The sequence below is a fragment of the Camelus bactrianus genome, chromosome 8 (genome assembly GCF_048773025.1).
Source record: "Camelus bactrianus isolate YW-2024 breed Bactrian camel chromosome 8, ASM4877302v1, whole genome shotgun sequence".
NCBI classification, from domain to species: Eukaryota; Metazoa; Chordata; class Mammalia; order Artiodactyla; family Camelidae; genus Camelus; species Camelus bactrianus.
The window spans coordinates 20,288,466-20,304,455 of record NC_133546.1 but is presented as its reverse complement, the minus strand read 5'-3'; the positions used below and the strand labels follow the sequence as shown (position 1 = coordinate 20,304,455).

The 15,990-nt window shown below is 38.4% G+C and overlaps 1 protein-coding gene across 8 annotated transcripts in view; it reads left to right on the top strand.

Annotated features, from left to right (window-relative positions):
* The window catches only part of ADGRG6 (adhesion G protein-coupled receptor G6), a 128,080-nt gene extending 119,472 nt beyond the window's left edge, over window positions 1–8,608 (top strand). For 6 of the 8 annotated variants that reach the window (XM_010965650.3, XM_045524484.2, XM_010965651.3 and 3 more), the window contains 3 exons: window positions 195–296; window positions 935–1,087; window positions 5,707–8,608. In XM_010965650.3, coding sequence (XP_010963952.1) covers window positions 195–296; window positions 935–1,087; window positions 5,707–5,885 — 434 coding nt within the window. In that variant the 3' untranslated portion in view covers window positions 5,886–8,608. Of the gene's footprint in view, window positions 1–194; window positions 297–934; window positions 1,088–3,285; window positions 3,332–5,706 lie in introns of all 8 variants that reach the window. The other 2 variants (XM_074368257.1, XM_074368258.1) reach the window with 1 other exon arrangement.
* The last annotated feature ends 7,382 nt before the right edge of the window (window positions 8,609–15,990 follow it).

The following is a 15,990-nucleotide window of genomic DNA, read 5'->3' as shown; positions in this document are numbered from 1 at the left end:
TTGTTCTAGTTTTATCTGAGCCTCTGTGTTCTGTTCTAAAGGATTAAAGCATCTTCAAGATTCCTTAGGATTTTTGTTTTTTAGTGACTTGGATGTAAAAAAGAACTTAATTAAAGTGAATCCATGTGTTTTGTAAGATTTGCCTTTAAAAATGTGTCCTTTGGCTTAAGTGTTTATATTTTTCCTTATCCCAGGGTTGTTTATATTTATCTTCCACTGCGCTATGAAGGAGAATGTTCAGAAACAGTGGAGGCGGCATCTCTGCTGTGGTAGATTCCGGCTAGCAGACAACTCAGGTAAAGGGGCATGTTGGTCATTGGTTTTTACATCTAAGAGTAGTCAGAAACATTTCCCGTTTGGTCTCTCCCATTGTCAGAGCAACACAGTCCCAATGATAGAAAGTTATAAAGGTGGCGGATGTGAAGATGCTTGTTTAGCTGGAGACTTGGAATATCAGGACTGCAAGAGATCTGAGGACGCTGGGCCCGACCCTCCTATTTTGCAAAGGAGAAGTATGAACTCCAGACAGGTGGAGTTGCCCAAGGTTTTATGTCTAATTTAACAACTGAGATATCCCCCGTACCATACTCACCTTTCCACATTTTTGAAGTCCTCAGTTACATTATTAGGCAAAGAGATTTTTCTCAATTTAAAAATATCCTTGAAGAAAACTTCCAATTTTTTTTTAACCATCACTGGTTACTTCTCACCCTTCAGATATTAAAGTGAAATTTTAAACACAAGGTCAAAGTGAGAAAGCTCTCTGTTACTTCTGTTTTTATTGTGTATGTGCCAGTGTCTTCTCTGAGCCGCTGCCAGCAGATCAGAACATCTAATGCTGTAAATCAGCTACTTAAATAACATGGTGATGATCCTTCAGGGCAGGGTGTACTCCCCCTGAAGCAGGCTCATGGAGAGATGTCATTTCTTTCAGACTGGAGTAAGACAGCTACCAATATCATCAAGAAAAGCTCTGATAATCTAGGAAAATCTTTGTCGTCAAGCTCCATCGGATCTAACTCAACCTACCTTACATCCAAATCTAAATCCAGCTCTACCACCTACTTCAAAAGGAATAGCCACACTGGTGAGTCATTCTGGCCGTGGTAGAGATGTTCTCTGGTACAGTTCCTGTCCTGTTTTCATTGCGAGGATTGGCATGTCACGAAGATTAAAAGATCACAGTGCCCATTAGGTGCTTATTTTAGATTTATGAAAATCAAAATCTGTTTGAAGACCTTAGCCAGCACCGTTATGAATTTTTTGTCTTTTTTAAAATTTTACAATCAATTGAACCTATATGACCATAATATCATTAACTCTGAATATTTTTGTAACTTCGTTTGCTTTAAAACTTAGGTTTCCTTAAAAAAAAGGTATTTTGTTTAAAAAGCTATGTGTTTTTATTTAAAAAATACAGAAATTGAGTTGCAGATTATTTCAACATAGTTTGTAAGTTACTTTGCAAGTTGGCATGGGAACAGGAAGAAACATCATCCAGGATGTATATTACAGATAAGATTTTAGTCCTTTGAAATATATACAAATATCAAATCATAATGTTGTACACCTAAAGTTAATACACTCATATATCAATTACTTCAATAAGAAAAAAGAAAAAGAATACTCAAGTCCTTAACCATTGAAAGCATTACTGGCAATTGATCTTTGAATCTCTAATTAAATATGAGAGAATAGAGAGCATCATATTTAGAAAGTGATACAGGATGGTGAGAAACACCGTGTCTTTGTTCATCACCTGAATCTTCATGATATATACAACGACCACACTTTCTGACACTGAGCATGTATGTGAACAATCCTGAAGACAATACGCAAATGCAGGCAGACCTCGGAGATACTGCAAGTTTGCTTTCAGACCACCATAATAAAGTGAATATTTGGAATAAAGAGAGCCAGATAAATTTTTTTGGTTTCCCTGTGCATATAAAAGTAATGTTTACACTACACTACAGTCTATTAAGTGTGCGGTATAATTACGTAAAAATGTACATACCTTAATTTTAGAAGATACTTTATTGCTTAAAAAAAAACTGCTAACCATCATCTCACAACACAGGGTTGCCACAAATCTTCAATTTACAAAAACTGTGGTATCTGCAAAGAGGCAACAAAATGAAGTACAATAAAATGACATATGCCTGTAAAGACTAGTTTACAGTACTTGATAGCCAGTTAGTGGTACAAAAAGGTATAATTTTTAATAATTTCAATCAAAAATAGCAGAATTGCTACTTTTAAATACTAAATAAACCTCAAGCAAACAGCTGTCAACACTCAGCATCCAGCACTTTCCTAATGAAAGATGATTCTGAAATGAGGATAATGGAAATAACTTTAAAATTTTGAATTTGTTTAGCTGATAAACATAAGTGGAGGCAAGTGGCACCAAAAAGAGAGATTCATATTTGGCTTTTTGCAGGTAGAGAGTGATGTATGTGATTGTCTGTAAATGTTCTCATTGCAAACGCTTGAATTTCAAATGACCCTTCTGTATATTTGACTCCTCCCACACGTCCCTGCTGGCACCACTGGTATGGCCGCTGCCTGGGATTTAAGATAGCACTGTGGAAAAAAGTTTGAATGTGTTGAGAGTTTTTTAATTCCAAAATTAGTTAAAGAAAGATTGGAAACTTGGAGCAGCTTTGGAGAGTTCTTAAAGTGTCTGGGAGTCAGGGACATTTTTGGAAACTGAATAAAAGCTCTGGACTGTTCCAGAAGAAAGGGCAGCCTTTGAGTCCTGCAGTTTTGCCTAAAATTAAGAGGTCTGTGCACCCCTGCTTGAAATACCTGTGTAAAAAAAAAAAAAATTGATAACAGGTATATAGTCTGAGACAGATTTTTCTACCTAGTTGGTAGTTCCCTGGCACAAAATGTCTTTTAGCAGTTGACCCTTGAACAACACAGGTTTGAACCGCACAGGTCCACTCATATGCAGGTTTTTTCAGTAGTAAATACAAGAAGACTGCACGATCCGTAGTTGGCTCAATCCATGGGTACAGAACTGCAGATATAGAGGAACCTCAGATACAGAGTGTTGGCTAAATGGATTCTTGTCAACTAATATAAGGATGTAGTCAGCTATATGACGTTATTTCCATGAGAGAATAAATTCTGGTTTGCAGTCAACTGACGTAGATAGCCTCAGCGGGACAGCTGGGGTGCTTGGGTCGGGGTATGCAGGAAGTCACCACGTAGCATCATGGATATCTAGATGGTTTATTTCTTGGAATTGATCTAGAAATTCATATGTTTATGGTGTAGATAATGTCTTCTAAGAGCATTGCTTCAACAAAAGTGGATCATTCAGGTAAACTTTTACTGCTTTTTTAAATGCATGAATTTTTTGCAAGGTTAATAGGACAATATTTGCATGGGTTAAACTTAAGACTCTTGCTGCACCAGCAAAATTGCTTGTTCTTTACAATACTTCTCAGCGAGCACAAGGACATTCCTGCATTGAGCTGGAATTTCTGAAATTTCAAATGGTCCTGTGCTGTGGCCGCTCTTCTCTGCATGGGGGTGTCTGCAAGCTGCTCCTTCTAGGAAATGTACCATGCTCTGGAGTTAGTGGGTCACATCTCAGGTAAAATAATGTGAAGAAAAAAAACGCAGTACTTGAGAGGTTTGATATGGAAAGGAGTGAACTTCTTTAATTTTTCACTGCTTTTATGAATGACTAGATATGTCATGGTACATTCATAGAAGTCATAAAAAAGTTAATTCCAAGCCTGCTTTTTGAGGACTTTTATCTGCTTGAAATTTCAGCATAGGTCAAATAACAGTTCATTTCCCTAGCCCCTGGTTTTCAGACTTGCAGCCATAATCAAAGTCTATATTGTCCACAATATAGTAGCTGTCCAGAGGAATGGGAACAGCATATATATTGAAATACAGACCTTGCTCAGAATTTTACTTTATTAGTCTGTGAAGACTCAAAAAATTGGGTCACATATTTGGAATGGAGTTGGTCAAAATCTCTAAAAAGTACATGCCCCTGAAAGTTGTTAATGAAGCATGATGTTTCTTTGAAGATGTGTGGTTTTCTAAAAATAGCAAGTACATATTGTTCATTATTGAGATTTCAGTTGACAGAGAAATTCCCAACAGAAAACCAATGGCTAGTGAACATATGGACTGAAGGAAAGCACAGAACCAATCAGCTTGCTGAGAGCTAAAGGGGGAGGGGCCCTTATAAAATGACTCCCTGAGCCTTTTCCTTATCAATCCTGGGACGTGATCATTCCACCAGGCGTCAGTCTGCCCACTCTTCCCATAAACCATCTATTCTCTCTTGCTTCCTTTAGTGGGATGAACACACCGTTTTCTGTTTTAGCCTTCGTTTTATTTAGCATCTGCTCCAACACAAGAAAAAAGCTGTACAATGAGTTGTTTCCAAAGGAAATAGATACAGTGATGATAGTTTTACCAATTATTTATGGATTTTTAATGTTATGTCACATACTGGGTCCAACGTACTCAAAACATAAAACACCTGGAATAAACATTTCAATTTTGGAGCCAGGATTCCTAGAAGCAGTTTTTCATGACAAAGGTTTTGCCTCTCCCGCAGTGACTAGAGAGGATAAAGCTATAGGGAACTGGGTACTTTGCAGAAGGTCATGTTTACTCCTCCATGGATGTGAAATCTCTGTGGTTAACTTTGAGATACAGTTTTTCTCTAAAACGTGTTGGGAGAGAGAGCAAAGCAGATACTTACAAGATATCCATAAGGTACGTAGGCCAATTCTCAGGGTACTACCTGAGCCAGTTTTAGAAAGATTTGGGTCTATAAAAATGTTAAAATATATGATACTGAGAAATTCAGAACAGAAATGTATTTAGCAGTCCTTTATTACTAGTATTACTTTGTTACTATCAGTTGCTCTGATATTATTGCTGCCAGAAGTAACATCATGAGACTGTAACATAGTTAATGAAAGCATATACTTAAAGTATTTCTAATAAAGATAAGTTTTGTTAAAAAAAAAGTTTGATTTCTATAATTTAAAAATCATTAGTAAAAGATGCTTTTTTTCTATATTGCCATTTCACAAGCTAAAAACAATGAGAAAATGTGTTCAAGATAGCCTTTTTTTTTTTAATTCACTGTTCTTTTCCAAAATCCTTTAAATTATATTTTACTAAAATTTTTATTATGAAGAATATCACACGTATATAAAAAAAATAGAGAGGATAAGATAATGAACCCCCTTGTACCTATCAATTCATAGCCACCTACCCATTTTTCCCTCCCTGTGTTATTTTGAAAACATATCTTAGACGTCATATCAATTCTTCCATGAATATTTCAGCATCTTTCAATTCACTTGTTACATAATCTGTCACTACTTGGTTTGAGTCATTCGCCACATATATTTTTGCAGCAATTTTCTGATCATTCTATTCACTGGCTCTTTGAAAAATACCACTCACAAGAACATTTCTTAAAACAAACCCCAACACAAATTACTAGAAGGCACGTTAACATTCATTCATATGCAGGAATGCACTTTGAAGATGAAAAACATGAGATTTTAGTGCTGCCTACTACCTGTTGAGACCCAGAACTTCATTTCCTTTGTGATCCTCTTTAATGTGCAAAATAAAGCGTCCAGTATGGGTGGCCCTGAGGCATGTCACCAGCTCATCTTGCAGCCTAATTTCTTGTATCATTTCTTGCAGATAATGCTTCCATGGACAAGTCCTCATCAAAACTGACCCATGCTGATGGAGAACAAACATCAATCATTCCTGTCCATCAGGTTATTGATAAGGTCAAGGGTTATTGCAGTTCTCATTCAGATAATTTTTATAAAAATATTATCATGTCAGACACCTTCAGCCACAGCACAAAGTTTTAATATCTTTGGTATAAGAAAGAGGAATCCGTGTGCACAAACGTGAAGATGTGTACGCAGTGAAAACTCGGACTAGCAGATGTAAACGTGGCATTACCTAGGTAACTGCATGTATACAAAGAATGTGTTTTGTGAAGAAGGCTTTTGTGAAATTCACCATCTGTCTTTTCACTGTGTCTCTTTCACGGGAGAGTTTCCACCATCACTGAAACTTCAGTACTAAGAGCAGCATAACTCAGTAGCCATGGGGGATTATGATTTTTAAAGTATATAATTGAATCAACCAATCAGAAATTGGGCTCAGGGGTGGAATATGAAAATTAGAGGACAAGGGACAGGCAGAGCTAGGGATAAGCCCTAGTCTAGCACTCACTCACACCCCACCTAGTAGGATTGGAAATGGCCATTTGCTTTGTCACCTTTATCAACAATCAAAGGTGTGCTGATATTTGTAACTATTTTGGATGCTCGCAAGTCCCATCTCAGTGCTGGTTTCCACGAATGCAGTCTCATTTCCTCTTTTTAAATGAAATTTCACCCACAGATACAAAAGAATATTTGAATATCTGACTGAAGGTTTAGAAGGGAATTTTTTCTTATATCAAGTGTTTAAGCTTGAAGACAATAACATGCTTAAGAAAGAAAGAATTCTCCCAGTTCTGACCTGGTTCATGCGAGGCCTTGTTCTTTTACTTAGCCTACTTAAGACAGAAAGCTCAAGGATCATCGTTAATTACAGTTTAATCCCATACATTTGAATCAAGTTTAGCGTTGGTGTTCTGTTAACGTGGACCTCCCAGTAGTTGAAGAATGAACCTCTTACACGTCTACGTTTGCTTCTCTACTGTATTTTGAGCCAGGGGCTCATGGGAGGAAGGAAGGTTTCCATTAGGCATGCTGTGTACAGCAGTCTCTCCCTTTTAGGAAAAGCAGCCATTGAGACTCAATGGTCTTGTCCTTGCTCCAGAGACTTCAAGATATTTTCATTTGCACAAATGAAAAGCCTCTTACTTCCTCTTTCAAGAGTTTTGTTCCAAAGAATATAAACTGAGACATACGAGTGACTTATCACAATTGAAATAATTTATGAACATGTGAGTCTACAACTGCCAGTCTAAAAACTATTTGTACTTAAGTCCTCTGATTGAGAGCCAGAGGAGGTCTGGCAAGTAGATGGTGTGTTATTTATGCATTAGGTTTCTGCGTACAAGCCATGCATAATATTAAGCAGCTTAACCTAACTTTCAAACTATCCTGAGTAATATGCTTGCTAGTGAATGTGTAGAAACCACATTTTAATTGTTCTTAAATGATGGAGTCAGATCCAGTTTCTTAGAAATCAGTTTCAGTACCTGCTATACCTTCACATTTGCTCTGGGTTGCCTGGGATGTATCGGGTTCCAGGAGGTAGCAGCCTAAGTGATGAGAAGACGAGATGTTCTGACAGAACCACACTGCTTAAGGGCAGAAGCCAGAACCGAGCACCTTGGGAACCTTTCCCTCTGTGCAGAAAGCAGGTAGCTCTCAGTCTGAGACGTAGGAGAGCTTGCAGGTTTTGTGGCGACCAAGGGGCCGCTTGTGTTTTGTTGATCTTGGTCGTGTAGCTTTTTGCCAGGCTTAAATGGATAAGATGATGTGGTAATGGGTTTTCATACTGTTGGGTTTTGCAGCAGCCTGGAACACTGTCCTGGGAGACAGGAGCACAGCCCAGCCTGGCCTTCGCATGGGAGGGGTGTGGATGGTAGGAAAGGATAGTAAATCTGAGGTCGCTAAGATTCACTATAGTAGAGCCGCATCTTTGTCTATAGGCATTTATATTAACAGGCTGCTTATTTTGGCAGAGGTTACATCTTGGTGAAAATTAACCTTTATATACTTTCCCCCAAGCCGTAGAGATGATAGAATTTAATTAACTGTCTACTGTGAGATTTCTACCCAAAGTGCTTATTTAGCTAAAAGTAATTAAGCGATAGCTTTAAAAATAGCTTTGATTTCTACTCATATTCATCCAGATCTGGAAAAACTTTTTTTTTTTCATATTTAACAACAGTATCCTCTCCACTTTAGAAATTTCCAATCAGCAGGTAAGGAAAAAATGAAGAAACAGCTGAACAGAAACATTTTCAAGTGGATTTAAAAGACTGAGCCAAATTCAGCCCTCAGTTCTAAGCATGTGGTTCTCACCTTCATTTTGCCACGTCAGAACAGAATTGCAGGAATTTAGCTGTGGAGCCAAAGTTTAGTTTTGGCCTAACTTTAAGAAAAATATCAACTCAGACTCTCTGGGGTTTTGTTTGTTTGTTTGTTTTCTTGTTTTTCCTTTTTTACAACTACACTGTATTAGAGTCTTAGTCTAGGATCCTGAGATGCAGTCTGTTCTGGTCACCATGACTTGCGTCGTAAAGCTTGTTCTTTGTTCAATGTTGACGTAGGCTCTTTTGTACATATTTATTTATTTGTGTTTATAAATGTGAGCTTGTTTTATATCTTAGCTTTATATTGCCTGGCTTTGTTATTTCAATTAACTTTCTGTTGGAGAGACTGTATATATTTTTTCTAAATACTTTGTGAAATAGTTTTCTGTAGCAGTGTCTCTGAATATGATAAATGAAAAGTGACTGTGAGTGCAAATTAGAATTGGTAGTAAGAGGCTACTATAGCTGATTTGCCATTTTACTTAAATGGAAACTTTTTCAAATAAATACTTATGTTGTTTGTGATCCAAATTATTCGATTCCTTTCTGAGTGAATACATTTATTTCTGACTCTTAAATAGGAAAAGATTATTTGACAGCTGGAAAATAACCTGCCACTGATTAAGCAAGTGACATGGGACTGCTTTGGCAAAACACTAAGAATGACTGTTTTACAAAGATCCAGTTCCTTGGGGATCAGTGCATTTTGAAGTTCTTAGATTTTTCTTAAGATGACTGATGCAAAGCCAAGCTCTGTGGCAAATTAAAAGTCATGTAGGTTTCTTTTGGGGAAGTCTTCAGCATCTTAAAAAGGGAATCAAATCAATAATACTATGGAGAAGTTAGGTCCTGGGATGTTTTTCACATTTCTAGTTGCTGTTTTCATTGTGGGAGGCTTAGGAAAGGACAGACTTTAGCCAGCTTGACTTGCACGATTGGCACAGAGCCCCTCACTTCCTCTTGCCGTGATTATTTAGGATAACTCTCTTCTGCAGAGAGCCAAGGCCCAGTTTGGCTCACAGCCCTGCTTAGTGCTAAGTTGTGAGGCGTGTCGGATGGTCACTGCTAAATCAGCTCTTCGGAGCCAGCGCTCACAACTCCAGGCCAAGCCATGCTAAGAAAACAGGCCAGCAGTTGCTCAAGCTTCATCTCAGTGCCACACAGCAGGTTACTTTAGAAAGCACGGGGAGTAGGTGGGAAACACTTACTTGATTTGCAAGCTGACCGATGTTGTAATATTTCAAAATCTGAAGGAATTGGGCTTTATAAATGCAGCATTTGGGAAGAACGGCTGTGTTTCCGATTGAATAACGTTTTACTTTTCCCATATAAAAGCGTTAACTCTTTCTCTCCCCCTTTCTGACTGCCCTCTTTTCTTTCTCTCTTCCTCTCCCTAATGTTCCTGCTTTTCTCACTTCTTCCCTCTTTCTCTCTTCCTTCCCTCCCTCCTGATTCCTTCTGAGGCTAAACAACAGGTTATTAGATGAGGCAAGGAGGTACAAAGGGACAGAGAGTGAGGAAGTGTTGAGTTTCTTGATCTTTATTAAAATAGTGAGAGGCTCGTTTCACCTGCTGGGTCTCGTAAGCAGGGTGGTATCAAGATGGGGCTCTAAGTAAAATTAAAATTTGAAACAACTCTACAGGGAACGCAAATCCTTGGCTAAATTAAACCAAACAAATTAATAAATGGTGTTTGCCCTTAGAATAACTTTTACAAGTACACTCCCCAAATGATCTCCTTAAAATATTTTTATTTGGTGCGTTTTGAAAAACTAGTTTATTTCAAAGTCATAACCAAACATTTAATATTCTAAAGCCTCAAACCTTGTTGATTTATTTGAAACACTTATGAATAATTAGATGACGAATAATTGCAGACCTACCCCCAAATCTTTTGAGTCTTTAAAGTTACATCTTCTGGCTGGCTTATTTTCACTGTGATTAATTTAAATGATTTTTCATAAATTCAGGATGTCAGTAAGAATAAAATATTTGGTATTCACATTAAATATAATTTAACATTGATATGTATAGTGTCTAGTCACACCGTGTGAGAAAATAACAGAATAAAGAGTTTAAATGGTCTCAGAGCAAAAGAAAGATCTCTGGATCATGACAGCATGCTCCTGCTTCATTGTCTGAAATCAAACAATCAAAGACCAAGTGTCGTAAGTGACTGCAACCCTGTAACCTTCCTACAAGGAATTCATTGGCCTGAACTGACAGATCTGACACATTTGAAACTATTTTAACTCTCAGAATAATCAGTTTTTCCGTAAAGATCTGAAATGTAATCATTACTGCCAAATTAGAGCTAATGGATTGTCTCCCATGACACTTAACAGCAGTGAACAGTAAGTGCCTACAATGTCTGGAGCACTTAAACGTGACACTTTATACTGTGCTATTGTTTTTTTTTTTTTAATTTTCAAATGTGCAGGGCTCTTCTACTGAATGACATTAATATTAAGGTCCAATGCACTGCGTTATGTTTACACTCATCATTTTCACAGGTGATAGCATACCGAGCAGGCTGCGGAACAGGTGCTTGGCTAATGTTTATTGAATTAAATTGAAATTTACATGGACTCTACCTGGTCCATTTGCATTTTATATTTTGGAAAAGCAGATCTCAAGGTACGTTAGATTTGGTGGGGGGTGGGGGTTGGAAGAGCATGGTCTAGAAACACTAAGTAAAGGGGGAAATGCATTAACATTATGCTATTTAAGACACTTAACCCCCATTGCTGTATGTCACCTTATAGGTTACAGGCACGTAGGGTAAGAACAAGACAGTTTTAGTTTGCCATCAACTCTACATCCTTTTTAATGGTTTTGGAAAAGGAACTAGGTTCAGCTGAAGTCTGAGGTAAGTACACAAATCTGCTTTTGAGCAGTTGTCTTAGGAACTGCTTTATGGCTCAGACTGGCTTCAATATTAGGGAATTTAATGTACAAGCACAGAGGGCCCTCATGGAGCCCCGTGGCCAGGCTTTGAGGAATCTGGGACCCAGGGATATTTTTCTCTATCTACTTTTACTATGTAAAATCAAGAAATGTTTTAGAAACCATGCCGAACCGATCATTTGAAAATTATTTCTTTTCATCCCCTCTTGATAAATCCACCAGTTTCCTTGAATGGCCGTTAGGTTGCTGAGGGAACGGCGGTAATTGGCTAACCAAAATCCAATATTCGTTAGACTTGCTTTGTGGGAACTTCTGGTAAATATGTTTTAGTTGGTTAACTTGTTGCAAATAAAGAAAAATGTGAGATCCTAACCGGCTCATTAGCTTGGGTTCTATTACTGTCTGTCTAGCACTTTCTACAAGTGAGGAAGCCACGGTACAAAGGAAGGATGGTGAGCTGTGATACTGTTCACTGGTAAAGATAAGAGCTGGAGAAAGCAGTCATGCAGACTTACTGTTGTTTAAGGTTTGCAAAGGTGGATTGATCCCATTTTGCTAAAGCCAAAAATCCCTTCACTCCGAAGGAATCACAGAATGTAGAAGAAAGATCGCTGGTCTAATGCTTAGGAAATGTTTACTCTGCTAATAATGGCCTGTGCTATGTGGCGTGAGTATGTCACCTGCCTGCTGCAGGCCTCAGTTTATTTATCTGGTAAATAAAAGAGGCTGGTTAAGAGCTAAAAGGTTTTCGGCACTAGACTGTGATTGTCCCCTTTAACTTCTTTAAATATAAAAATGCTAGTCACTTATTTAAACACAGAATCTAAAGACCCAAAATCTACATGCCAAGCAAGACATTTGATCTTGTTCAGTCTGAATTTTTCAAGGGAATACATGCATTTTGCCTCCAATTTACAAAATAAATGCCTTTTCTATACATACACTTTAGTGCTTTCAGGGCACTAATGAAATCTTATGCAGATAAAATTAATAGGAAGATTTACTTTCAAATACAAAAGAGAAGATACCCCAGCAGGAAGGCAGTACTCATTGTGAAAATCAGAATTACAGCTCTGATTTTCAGTTAGCAAACCTGTGGAATTAATGATCCCCCAGACTTGGTACAAAAGTCCCATTTCTGCCCCCCAGGTGTGTCACAACACTGCACAGCCCACGTGGGAAAGAAGAAAGTTGATCTGCAGGAAATACGAAGACAGCTGCCAAGCATTGTCCTCAGATGGGCAACACTGAGTCTCTTGCTGGCTGAGTGAGAAAGACAGCCCATAGGTTCCAAGTAATAAACATAGCTGGATGTGCCCTGCAGCGAGAAGAGCTTATTTACCTGTGCCCTGGATGCCTCAGCCAGGTTTGCAACCAAATTAGAGAAAGCTGTGTGCACAAATTAGAGAAAAAGTTACGCAGGGAAGTTCTTAGCACAGAACTCCTTGTCAGAGATCCAAGGAACGTTTTAAAGATGTAATATATCATGTGATTCCTTTTCAAGAGTCTGAGCATCTCCAAAGTTGTATTAAACACCAGTTTACAGAGTCACGCCAGCAGGAAATCAGCTATTGTGATGCAAAGATGAGGAGCAGAGTAATCTAATCTGCTACCAGATTAGCACCCTGATACGTTTTTTCAAGTACCAGGTATGTTTCTGCAAATAGAAGTTGCCACTACTTTGATTAGCCTGCTTCAAGTTAACATTAATAAAAACTTATTTCTTCAAAAATTGTGGTAGATACCTCTATACACAGAATGTTTTCTAGATGAAGTAGTCAGGAGTGTAAAAAGGACATTTTCTTCTCAGGAGCAATTCCAAGCGATGAGTCCAAACGAGAGTTAGGAAATACTTTACTAGGGCCTTTGCCACAGTTACAGAACAATCACTTTGTACTTACAAAATGTTGGTTGGTTTTGGGGTATTATGGGGTTTTTTTTTGTTCTTCCTTATCCCCTCAAAGCTATAAGGGATTGCTAACATAGTTGTGGCTTTCATTCTTCCAAATAATTCGCAATTCACTTGGAAACTTTTTTCCTTCAAAGGATCTTTTTCCTAACATTGGTTCTGCTAGTTTGCATGATCCCCTTTTAATGAATAAAAGCACGTGAAGTTCCGGCATTCTCTTCCCTTATCCTCGCGTTAATTTTCCCCATATCTCACTTAGCGTGTATGTTTGATGCAGGGGGCCACTATGAACCCGGAGTCATAGTGTGCAAGCAGTATCTCATGGCATCCCCTTGTGTTCAATTACCCTTTTGCCGTCTACTCCTCTAACCTGTGTGAGGCGCTCTCAGGGCCTCTACGTGCTTCTAGGTAGAATTATGATGTGCAAAACCTTGCTTTCTTCAGTCACAACAAAACAGCAGGGCAAATCCACTGGACCCTAATCCCTCCTTCCTTCTAAATTCTTGTGAGCACAGGCCTCTATAAAGCCAGTGTGGGGGTAGGCAGGGGCCCAGAATCTCGTGTTACTTTGAGCAAATATCAGTGTAGGTTTTTGCAATCTTTCTCTTATAATATATGCTAAAATAAAACGAAGTCAAATGGATTCAGAGTTACTTATTCTCCTGATTTCAAATATGTCAGCAAGTCCTCACCACATTTAGTTCCCTGGTCTTAAAACCAACAAAGATCTTTTCCAGGATTATAGTACAATCTAATGGAAAAAAGTAAAATCAGTAAGTTAAAATTTACCATGAGAAATGAATTCGTTAAAATCATGTATTTAAAAAATAAGACAATTTTGGGTTGTCTGCATTGTCCCTCAAATCTTCTTAACAAATGGAAGGGAAACTACAGATCTAGACAGAATAGTTCAAATTGTGTGCATTTGTTTTCTATTAAATGTAAAGAGCAACTCTGCTTAGATGTTACTAGCACTGCTCGCAGTTGGCCTCTCAAATTCAGGAAACACCCAATGTCCAGCTGGATCCTGGGTCTAAGCTGGTGATTCCTGCTCCTACTGAAGGCAGATGGTAGGACAGTGGACAGGTGTATCTGTGGCTACCGCAAGGACCCTGATCCTCCCCCTCCGTTATCCTTTTTCCTGGGTCTGTGAAGGCAGATGTCATGCTCCCAGGCTTCCTGGTCTTACTCGCATAATCCCTTGTTGGGCAAAAGCCCTCATCCAAGCATTTGTCTAGTCCTTAAACAAAGGAACACGTTTTTCTAAATAGATTAGGGGTCTGCAGAGCAAGCCAGCAGAGTCCCTCAATGTCATCAACAACAAAAAGAAATTGGCCAGAAGAGCTTGTGCTTTGTTCCTTATCCTTCATTCAGCTGCGAAGTCACAGGAGAGGCATCCACTGACCCGGGCAGCTCTTACACGGGAAATGGTCAAAACGCTAATCCCACCCAGGAACGCCCCCACAGAAACACTCAGAAATAATGTGTGAACCGGGCACCCAGGGCCCAAGGAAGATGACACATAAAATCAACCATCACATCCAACCCAAGGGAAAGCAATGCAGTTAGTGGTTGCTGAAGCCCCAATAACAGGATCAAAACCCTGCTACAGGGCCTCATGGTAAACCCGAGTCTTCAAGGGCCCTTCCTGAGATGAGGGCTTTAACGCTCTTCAAAGTCACATTTCTGTTTTTAGATTAGTTTTCCTGTGTTTCTTAGATCTATTTTTCTTTTTTCCCTAATCAGCTTCATTGACTTACCCCCCTGAATCAACTTGATTGATTGCACTCATTTTAGATGCACAGTTCAGTAAGATTTGGCAAAAGTATAAACCCAGCACAGAATACTGCCATCATCCTAAAACGTCACTTTGCAATCAGTCTCTCCCATCAACTACTGGAGACCACGTTCCTGTCACTGTAATGAGTTTTGTGCCCTTGAAAACTGACTGCACATGTAATCACACAGCTCTTATTACTTGCTTAGTCACTGCACATCCATTTATTTCGCTCAGGATGCTTTTGAAATCCATCCACATCATTGTTTTTATCAGTAGTAGCTTCTTCCTTTTTATTTATAATGTTAGTCCTCCAAATTTTCTTCTTTTTCAAAGTTATCTTGGCTATTTTAAGTTCTTCGCATTTCATGTACATTACAGTACAGATTGGCAAACTTCTTTTAAGGGCCAGATAGTAATTAATTTAGGCTTTGCAGGCCATAGGGATGAAGAGCTGCAACTACCCAGCTCTGCCATCGTAGCATGAAGGCAGTGTTGGAAGGTATGTAAACGAACGAACATGGCTGGGTTCCGATAAAACTTTATTTACTAACAGATTGTTGGTCAGATTTGGCTAGCAGGCTGTAGTTTGCTGACCTCTGAATTTTTTAATAAGTTGAAGATAGATGTAGATATCCATATCTACACTCATCTATCTGCCTATTCACACACATACATACATAACATATCTGTATGTCTGTCTGTCGGGATTTTGTTTGGAGGAGCACTGAATGTATAGGTCAGTCTGGGATAATTGACACCTTAAAAATATTGAGTCTTCCAACCTATAAACAACAGACGTCTCCCCATTTATTTGCATCTTCTTTAATTTCTTTCACCTTTGTCTCAATTTCAGTATCTAGATCTATCACATCTTTTGTCAGATTTATTATTACGTACTTCATATTGTCGAAGCTATTATACGTTGTATTTTGAAAATTTCAGCGTTTTGTGTTAATTGCCAGAATATAGAAGTATGATTACTCTTGTCCTGCAACATTGCTGAACTTTGGTGTGAGCTCTAGCAGCTATTTTATAGATTACACTGGATTTTCTCTACATACAATCATGTCATTCAAGAGTAAAGGCCATTTTAATACTTCCTTTCCAATCTGGATGACTTTTATTTCTTTTTATTTTATTACACTGTCTAAAACCACCAGTTCAATGTTGAATAGGAGTGGTAGCCAAGATGGGTTTCACTTTAGACAATCACTTCCTGTGATATAAACAGAATAAAGTAGAAAAGGCACAGCAGCATCTCAATAGATACAGAAAAGTCCTCTTTCTCGTGAACACCGGTTGGCAAACTAGGAATAA